This window comes from Athene cunicularia (assembly GCF_003259725.1).
Source record: "Athene cunicularia isolate RWA chromosome 4 unlocalized genomic scaffold, athCun1 chr4_part3, whole genome shotgun sequence".
Lineage (NCBI taxonomy): Eukaryota > Metazoa > Chordata > Aves > Strigiformes > Strigidae > Athene > Athene cunicularia.
In genome coordinates this window covers 23,294,368-23,303,160 of record NW_020799100.1, presented here as the reverse complement: position 1 = coordinate 23,303,160, position 8,793 = coordinate 23,294,368, and the positions used below count along the sequence as shown (strand labels likewise).

Below are 8,793 nucleotides of genomic sequence, written 5' to 3'. Positions count from 1 at the left end.
TCCTTCCACCCCGCCAGGCTGCTCCAACCCCCGCTGCCTGTGCGGCGCATCCCCCCGCGGCCCCCCGGCGCTGCGCAGGGTAAGGACGCGCCCACCCCCCGCACCTCATTTCTCTCAGAAAACTCCCGGTGGCGGCCGCAGCCCAGGGCACCGCCGCGGCGGAGCGTTGGGGTCTGTCCCCGCCTGCCCCCACCCCCCGGCAGCCTGCGGGACCCCGCGGTTGGTGCTCACGGGGCTTGGGGGGGTCGGCACGTCCCAAACCAACCCGCCGCCCTCTCGGAGAGCCCAGCGGAGCCTCGGAACGACTTTCTCCACCCGTACGTAGCCTGTCTGTAAAGCCCGGTGTGCACAGTTAGTAGGTTCCACCTAATATCAATAGATCAGTGCGATCCGGAATCATCAGAAATATCTAAAAATGGGTATCGGTAAAGCTGAGGAAGCAGCGATTTTCGTCTCTAGGGAATTGTTCTTGTGTATCTCGCTGGTGTTGGTGTGTGTATGGTGTAAGCGGCTCCGCTGTGAGCTGCACGCCTCTCCCAAGTCTCACCTTTTGCAGTAAAGACCCTTTTCTCCCTGCAACTGAAACACTGGAAGCAGAATTCAGTTGTTTGGAGGAGAAGATATGAGATAGACTAAAGTCAACTTCCGATGTGATTTCTGGGTTCTGAATTGCTTCAGGATAATTGCAGGGGTTAGATGGAGACAAAAGCTACACCGCTCTTAAGAATGATCCTCCAAATGGCTCTGCCTTTACGTTTCAGCAGGAGAGAACCAAGTGTTCTGAAGTAGAGGCTGAAAGCACCAACCGTGTAGCCTTCTGTGGAACTTGGAGGAAAAATGGACTTGGGTGAGAACAAAGAAGAAAAAGCTGACATGGGATTAAACCGACTTGAACCCCCAGCTGAGGTTTTCCTACATTTGCTACACGCAACAGCTGGTGTTTCCTCCCCACCCGCCTGTGGAGCTATTGCTCTTCTTGGTGTATGCAGGGGTTGAGGGCGTGTGGTCCCAAACCAGCCCCTTTCCCACTGAAACCGCTCCCCAGTGCTGCCCCTGCCCGGGGAACCCACCGCACTTTGGAGGCTCCCTCCAGCTTCCCGTTTTGAGGTGGGTTTAATGGCAGCTGCATCTTCACCAGCTTCCTGGAGAGCTGAGCAGATGGATCATTTGCTTTGTCAGCTGGAGCTGTGACCCCTGCGGCCTCGAGCCACCCACCATGTCCCACTCACCGCTTCAGTCACACAGGTCACAGATGGTGGGGTTTCGTCAGGACTTTGACCATTACTCTTCCTTGGCCAAGCTCATGTCGATCTACCAGGCAACCAACAGGACCACCTTCAACTGGACAGACAGCCGCATTGTTGAGTGGGAGAAATTTGCTGAGCTGGCTAAATATGAGCCAGAATCCCAGAAACCAACAGTGAAAGCTCTTCTAATTGTGGCGTACTCAGTCATCATCATCATGTCTCTCTTCGGGAACATGCTGGTGTGCCACGTGGTGCTGAAGAACAAGAGGATGCACTCAGCCACCAGCCTTTTCATCGTCAACCTGGCAGTGTCTGACATTATGATCACACTGCTCAACACGCCTTTCACCCTGGTAAGTGGCCCACGGTGCTGGCCCTTCAGCCAGGAGGGGACTCGCTCACCAGAATCCTGGTGCTCACGCCCTCCCTCTCTAGGAACGCTCTTCTAGGCCTGAGGCATGAACCCACCACAGTCAAGTCTAGGGGACGGCTCTGCCAGGCAGTAAAGCACTGCCCAGCAACCTGGGGGCTCCCTTCCCTCCCTTAGACTCTGGATCTCCTGAAAGGCTCTAAAGTCTTTCCACGTATGCCACCAAACCACAGCAGAGCTTCCTGGGGAATGCAGAGTAAATGCCTGGGTGAACACGTACTTCTGGCGTACATGCAGGAGAGCACTAGAGCCGTACTTAAAACTTAGTGGGTCAAAACAACTCGAATGCCAGTCATACTCGGGTGACTGGAAGAATATAGTCAAGCTTTTCAGAGCTGCCAGTTGGGCAAAGTCTTTGGTGAAAGCTCTCCAGGCCTGAGGGGGTTTATGTGACCAAAACTCAGCCTGCTTTTTCCAAATATAGTTGTCAGTAGAGTCAAAAAGTTACAGCTGCTGTTCACAAATGGTGTTTATACAAAGAGGCCAGGAGGGCTGCGACACCGCCACTGGTTTAATCTGCGGGGTTTGACCTTACAACCTCTTATGTACAGGTGTTTTGAAATGCAAGGTAGCTAATCTTTGTTTGGGTTTCAGGTGGAGCTGCCCAGCCAGCCAGCCAAAACCCACGTGCCAGCTCAGGCTCAATCCAAAGGTTTCCCCGTGGATTTGCTGGCTGGTGACCTGCTGTCTTCCCCTCAGGTTCGGTTTGTGAACAGCACGTGGATCTTTGGCAAGGCCATGTGCCACATCAGCCGCTTTGTGCAGTACTGCTCCCTCCACGTCTCCACGCTGACCCTGACGGCCATCGCCCTGGACAGGCACCAGGTACCTGCCCTGCTGCTCCCCCCGGCTCCTCGCGAGCCCCTCTCAGTCTCAGTCCAGCCGTGGGTTCAAGGAGGCTGAATCTTGGGGGTTAGACCCAAGAGTATCCAGGAAGAAGGCACTAGAGCTAAATTCAAAGGTGCCCCTCGTGTGTCAGGGGTAGGAAGGCTTGACGGACTTCTGTAGGCTGCCAGGTACGGGGCAGGAGGGAGAAAACAAAATGCAGCATCACGGGTTTCACAGCAAAGTCCCGGACTTTCAGTGGAAGAGGGTGAGGACATCTTTGTCAAGTAGGTTGTAAGGAGCCAGGTCCAACCTGCCCCCCAAGTGCTGCAGCCAGGTTGACTCAAGAGGCTTTATTTTACATGGGGAAGCTTGAAAGGCAGCAGAGCCAACGCTGAGTGCAGCGTGTTTCTTCAGCTGTGCAGGGAACTTCTCCAGGCTTTTTAGTTTACCACCCAAAACCTGTAGATCACCAGGCTGCAGCATCCTGAGCTCAAATTCTGATGCAGTTGCCTGTTTGTTCTTTTGCTCTTCTTTTCTTGTTGGGCATTTGCTGCATCTTCAAGTCACAGGACAATTGGAGTGAAAGGAAATTCTGGGTCTGAACTGGTCTGAGTCTGCTGTGGAACTAATGCTGGACCAGTATAAAGGGCAATGTCAGAGTGGGAAGCACTGGGAGGACACTTAGAGCTGTGAGAGGCCTGTGCCCCCCATCTGCCTGCAGCCAGGCTGGGCCAGCTCCTGTGTGGTACGTGATGTAAATAACGTAGAGGAGAGAGGGCGGCCCAGGCCCTGTGTGTGTCTCTAGCAATCACTCTTCTCTCCCCTACTATCAGTCGAATAGGATCTTCCAGAGTCTCAGGTTTTCATCTAACAAAGGAAATGTCATAAAAGGTGAGTTAATGCCTCAGAAGAGGCGTGGAGGGCTCAGCTTCATAGGTTCAGCTAGGACAGGAGACTCTTTATGAAGGAATAAACAAACATACCCATAGTGAAGAAACTTGTGTAGATATCTTTTTTTTTTTTTTTTCCCTACCTAATTTAACGCACAATTTAAAGAAAATGGTCCTCACTGAACAAAATAGAGGAGAAAGTTTATTTGAAAGCACTTCTGAGCAGACTGAAAGTACAATGTTTCCCATTCCCAGCACACTCTAATAAGCAGGACATTTTCCTAATCGTGGTTGTCATTTTCTTAACAGCATCAGATCACGTCGAACAATGCCTCTGCTGTGGTGAAGGGACTTTGTTTTCCCGTGCGATAAGTCACGGTGAGATCTCTGTTGCAGGTCATCCTGAACCCTCTGAAGCAGAGGTTGTCGCTGACGAAGGGAGCGCTGAGCATCTCTGTGATCTGGCTGATGGCCACCTGTTTCTCCCTACCCCACGCCATCTATCAAAAGCTTTTCCAGTATCACTACAGGTGAGTTATTTCCCCCTCCGGGCGTGAAGAGGCCCGGTAGCCCGCTGGGGCAGTGGCTGACAGCGGCGGGAGCTGCTGGAAGGGCTCCCAGGCCTGGGGAGGGACGTGGCGGAGTCGGTGGGTTGGTGTGGGGTGAGATCTCCCTTCCCACAGCAGAGGCACAGCCCCTCAGGACGGGCTTTGTCCCGAGGGCCTTTCCTCCCCCCTCCTCACGCTCGCTCAGCGCCTTGGACCTAAGAAGACCATCTCCAGCCAGCTTGCTCAGGCAAGGAGGGAAGAGGGAGCCAAAGCTGCAGTTTGAAAGAAACAGCTGGTACTGGCATTAGCAAGACTCTACAGGAAGAACGGGGAGGAGAGGAGTGCCTTTGTGAGTCAGGAGCCACGAACCCTGGATCTCCAAGACTGCATATGCTGATTGACTCATTTTAGCTTCCTTGTACTTTGTCCATCTGGATTTATGAAATGGGACCAGCCTTTCTTAAAGCTGGAGGGTCCTCTGCCCAGTGTTACCTAAGCAGGAAAAGCAAAAGAGAAACCTCCACCTCCTCCTCTGCGGTGAAGGGCTGGTGAGAGGAGCAGTGCTTCGTCAGGGAAGGAAAGTCGTCTCAGTGTGCTGCTCTGCCTTGCCTGGCAGTGAAGGGAGCTCTTTGCTTGGCTGAACACAACAGCAGAAGCTATGACAAGGAGGTGAAGTGGAATTTCACATCCATGTGAGGACTGCTGAAGTTTCAGAAGAAAGTGAAGGTTCTGATCTGGAGGGGAAAAAAGAAAAGAAAGGGAAAAAAAGAAAAGGAGGGGGAAAAAAAGTGCTCCTCTTCCCCACTTCCAGCTGGTGTAGTGATGGCCTTCATTGCTGGGAAGTCATCCTCTCTACCAGGGAGAAATAAAGAACCGGACGATTTGGGTTGGTTTGCCCTTGCAGTCTTTTGTTCCTCCATGGAACCCAACCTGCCCCCAGCCCCTGGCACTGCCAGGACTCCTCCTGCCTCGGGAACAGTCCAGCTTCACAGACGGGGGTTTTTCGTGGTGTGTGTCGCAGGGCCGGTGCCTGCACTTCTCGGGAATGCCAGGCTCGAGGCTGAGGGGATAATCTTACAGAGAGCGGGATTTTCATCCTGAGAGCGTCGGCCCGGGCAGCGGGGTCAGGGGCAGCGATAGGCAGCAGGAGGGGGATTTCTGTTGTAGGTACTGAGCTCCTGTACAATGTCAGCACAGCCCATCGGCATGGCAGGGAGGGTGTTTGACTGCCCGCACCGGCTTTTTATTGCTGTGTGTATACGATAGGCAAAGCGGGACGGGACCTGGGGCTTCACAGCTCTTCCTTACTTGTGCTTGTGAGCGATTTGACTGAGACACCCCTGCAGGGGATACAATATCTTCCACTGCTTAGACTGTAAACAAAGTGCTGGGTTACGCCTGCGCTGGCGTTGCTTCGCAGCTGTGCTCAGGGTATTACTGAACAAATTGCTCATGAATGAACAAATGCCGCTATCTGTTTCGTGGCACCTGTCTGCCTTCATCCTTTAGCGTGGCCGGAGGAAACCGAGCCTCGTGCCGGCATGAGGCAGCTCGGCGATATAAGGACTTCCAGGACGAGCTATTCTCATCCCTGCCTTCCATTGAATAAAAACTACAGTTGTAATATTGCTCGTAATAGCTCCTGCGGGGCCAGGGGCTGCTGAGAGTCCCCCCAGGGAGCTGCTGGGCTTCTGGGACAGGAGGAGATGGGCTCCACCAGCATCAAACCTCTTGGCAGTGTGGCCAAGTCCACATTCATACTACAATTTACCAAAACACAGCGTCCTGTCCGGTTTTGCTCTCAGCCAGCCTCTTCCCTGATTGCATCGTGAGCCTCTCCTACAGCCCTGTGCCCTCCTTCGGAGGGTGCGAGGGAAGGGGGGCACCGAGGGCAGCACATGGATTTTGGTTACCTGTGGGCTCACGCTGCTGCCTGCTCTCATCAAACGCGGGTTTAAGCACCAACGTATCACCCGTGCTAATCCTCAGCTGCACTCCAGCACCCACAGCCACGGCCCAGACACCATCCTGAGCTCAAGGTGTTCCCCCAACAGCCGATTCCTGGTGGGTTGGTGAGGGACGACAGCCCACGGCTGCCCCGTCACCTCTGCTCTTTCCCCGTGGCTTTGCAGGCGGGCAGGGGCTGGCTTCACCCATGGCAGCAGCCAGCTGAATCCTGGGGCAGGACAGGTCAGGAATGTGGTTCAGAAAGGATGATTTCCCCTTCTGCACCAGTTCCCCTCCTGAGCAGCATCTCCAGGGTCCTGCTTGGCCATGCTTGTGACCTGTCATCCCCCTGACAGTCCTGCGCAGCCCCTCCTCGCAGCCGTCCGTTTTCAAGCAGTCTTCTATTTGTGGCACAAAAGCCAGCTCCAGAGGTTGAAAACAGGATATTAAAGATATTAATCTGCAAGGAATAATGCAGCTTGATGGAGACTGAAGTCTGTGATGAACACAAGTGAGCAGAGGACAAGGGTTGAGAGAAGGGCAAAATGGAATAAGAGAAAGGGGGGAAAAAGGAAAGAAAAGGAGAAAACATCCAGTGGAAATAAATATGCGAGTGCTCCTTTCTCTTCACGTTTCATCACTTCCAGACATCTGCTGTGGGACGTGGAGGGGACACGTGGTGCTGTGTGGAGGGTGCTGGGGTGCATCGGCCCGAAATGGGAAGAGAGCCTGGATCCGCGGGGTTGGACAGGACAGACTGTGCTGTTAAAATAAGCTATCGCTTGTAGTTAAAGTCAGCTCTTGTGTTAGTTAACCATCAGAAGTTAAACTGTCAGGCTTAAGTTAAACTTGAGTGAAGCGACCAGTTTTTCTAATAATCATGCCTGTTTTAAGATGTAGCAATAAGGTTTTAACAGCTGGTCTCCTGAAAAGCTGGTGGAAGCAGAAGGGGAAGGGAAAGGGAAAGGGAAGTGCTGCCTGTGCAGGGGGGTCCATGCCCCCAGCACCCTCTTCCCCTGACATCCGTAACTCCCCAGCAGCAGTCTCCGCTCTGGCCAAGGGGCTCCTGCCCTGCTTGGGGGCACAGGTCAGCACTGGTCAGTCCCAGCATCCCAGGCTCACTGGGCTTGGCCAGACAGCGGCTCGTGTAGTCCACACCCAAGAGGAGTAACACATCCCGGGCTGGATTTAGGGTGGGCACATTCAGGGAATCCTGGGCATAACGTGCCCTTTCTCTAGGCGTGCAGGGATCACCCGTGGGGCTGTGGGAAAGCAGGAGTTAGGTGGGTCTCAGCCCCCGCCCTCTCTCCTCCTGCGCTGGGTTTCTGGGGAGGCGTTGCTGTGCCCGGGCAGATGCGGCCAGGTCAGTGTTGCTTTACAGCAACCTGAGAATGAGCCGTCAGTGCCACTTCCGCCACATTAAGGGGACACAAGGGTCTGGCTCAATTAAAATCAACTGCAAATTCTAAGAGAAAACTCCAGTTTGTCTTTCTAAGAATTTCTTTGATTAGCCAACACAACAATTTAAAGGGAAAGGAGATACCAATACACAGTAGCCAGACTTACCCTGGGTGAGACGGACACAGCGAACATAATGAGAAGACTTCCTGGGAAACGGGGGCTTGGCTGAGCTTTGTTTCGTTGAGATGGGTGATACCTGTCCCTCCCCGCCTGTCACACAAATCTGAGGTGGCGGTTATAGGTGGCGCAGGAGCCCCGCTGTGGTTTGCCACATTAGCAGCTTCCACGTGCACAGCACTGGCCATGTGCTAGGTGTGTATTTCTTTGCTTTTCAAGGGAAGCCACTGTCCGGAGTTTGTGCCTCCCTGATTTTCCTGAGCCCGCAGAGCTGGTCTGGAAGTATCTGGACCTCTCTACCTTCCTCCTTCTTTACCTCCTGCCTCTGCTGATCATCACTGTCACCTACACGCGCCTGGCCAAGAAGCTGTGGCTCCGCAATGCCATTGGGGACATCACCACGCAGCAGTACATCACCCACCACAGGAACAAGAAGAAGAGCATCAAGATGCTGATGCTGGTGGTGGTGGTCTTTGCTGTCTGCTGGTTCCCCCTCAACTGCTACGTGGTGCTCATCTCCAGCCTGGGCATCAAGACGAAGAACTCCCTCTACTTCGCCCTGCACTGGTTTGCCATGAGCAGCACCTGCTACAACCCTTTCATCTACTGCTGGCTGAACGAGAGCTTCAGATCCGAGCTGAAGTCCCTGCTCTGTATGTGCCACAAGGTGCCTGGGGCTCAGGACAACGCGCTGCTGCCCGCGGCTGCGTCCTGCCGCGAGGCGTGGATGGAGCAGCCCAGGTACAGGAAGGGACCTGCCTCGCAGACCCTTTGCTCCACCATGAACACCCAGACGGCCAACACCGACCTGTGAGCCCAAGGGCCGAGGTGAGCTCGCTGGATCCAGTGGGTACCAAAGGGCACCCCCCAGCTTCTCCTTGGGAACCCACGTTGCTGCTCTGGCATCTTTATACTGACTTGGGACTTGTAGGACGGTGGCAGCCCCTTTACTCTGTGCAGTGGGAGCGGAGGCGCGCAAGGACCCTCCCTGCGAGCCCGCAGCTGCAGCAGGTCCAGGGAACAGGCGTCTGTGTGGGGGACACGGAGCTCCAGGGACCGGGGTTCCTCATCTTATTACTCGCGGCGGGTGTGGGGTTTCTGTCTTTGCTGGGGCTGTCCCGACACGGGGGCTTTGCGGGCAGCAGGAAGGGACCGGTTCTGACCTGTGCTTGAAGGAAGGACTTGGACATCCAGCCTGACTCTGCTCACATGGAGTTTCCCCAGGTAATTTATACCAAAGCCTCCCCGCAGAGGAAAAGGTCAGTCAGTAGCAATTCCCCCTTCAGACGGTGCTGCTCATCCTCCCCCCTGCCCCGGTTCTGTCC

General features: G+C 54.4%; 1 protein-coding gene across 1 annotated transcript; it reads left to right on the top strand.

Annotated features, from left to right (window-relative positions):
* The first annotated feature begins 769 nt into the window (after nt 1–769).
* LOC113480024 (probable G-protein coupled receptor 83) lies at nt 770–8,523 on the top strand. The gene is made up of 4 exons (XM_026848549.1): nt 770–1,600; nt 2,377–2,502; nt 3,792–3,925; nt 7,688–8,523. Exons 1-4 carry the CDS (start codon nt 1,217–1,219, stop codon nt 8,280–8,282), a joined length of 1,239 nt encoding a protein of 412 aa, XP_026704350.1. The 5' UTR covers nt 770–1,216; the 3' UTR covers nt 8,283–8,523.
* The last annotated feature ends 270 nt before the right edge of the window (nt 8,524–8,793 follow it).

Excerpts from the sequence above, each read along its gene's own strand:
- LOC113480024 (XM_026848549.1), top strand. The coding sequence starts at position 1,217 with ATGTCCCACTCACCGCTTCAGTCACACAGGTCACAGATGGTGGGGTTT. Across the intron at positions 1,601-2,376 it reads TCAACACGCCTTTCACCCTG|GTTCGGTTTGTGAACAGCAC; the intron begins GTAAGTGGCCCA and ends TCTTCCCCTCAG. Across the intron at positions 2,503-3,791 it reads TCGCCCTGGACAGGCACCAG|GTCATCCTGAACCCTCTGAA; the intron begins GTACCTGCCCTG and ends TCTCTGTTGCAG.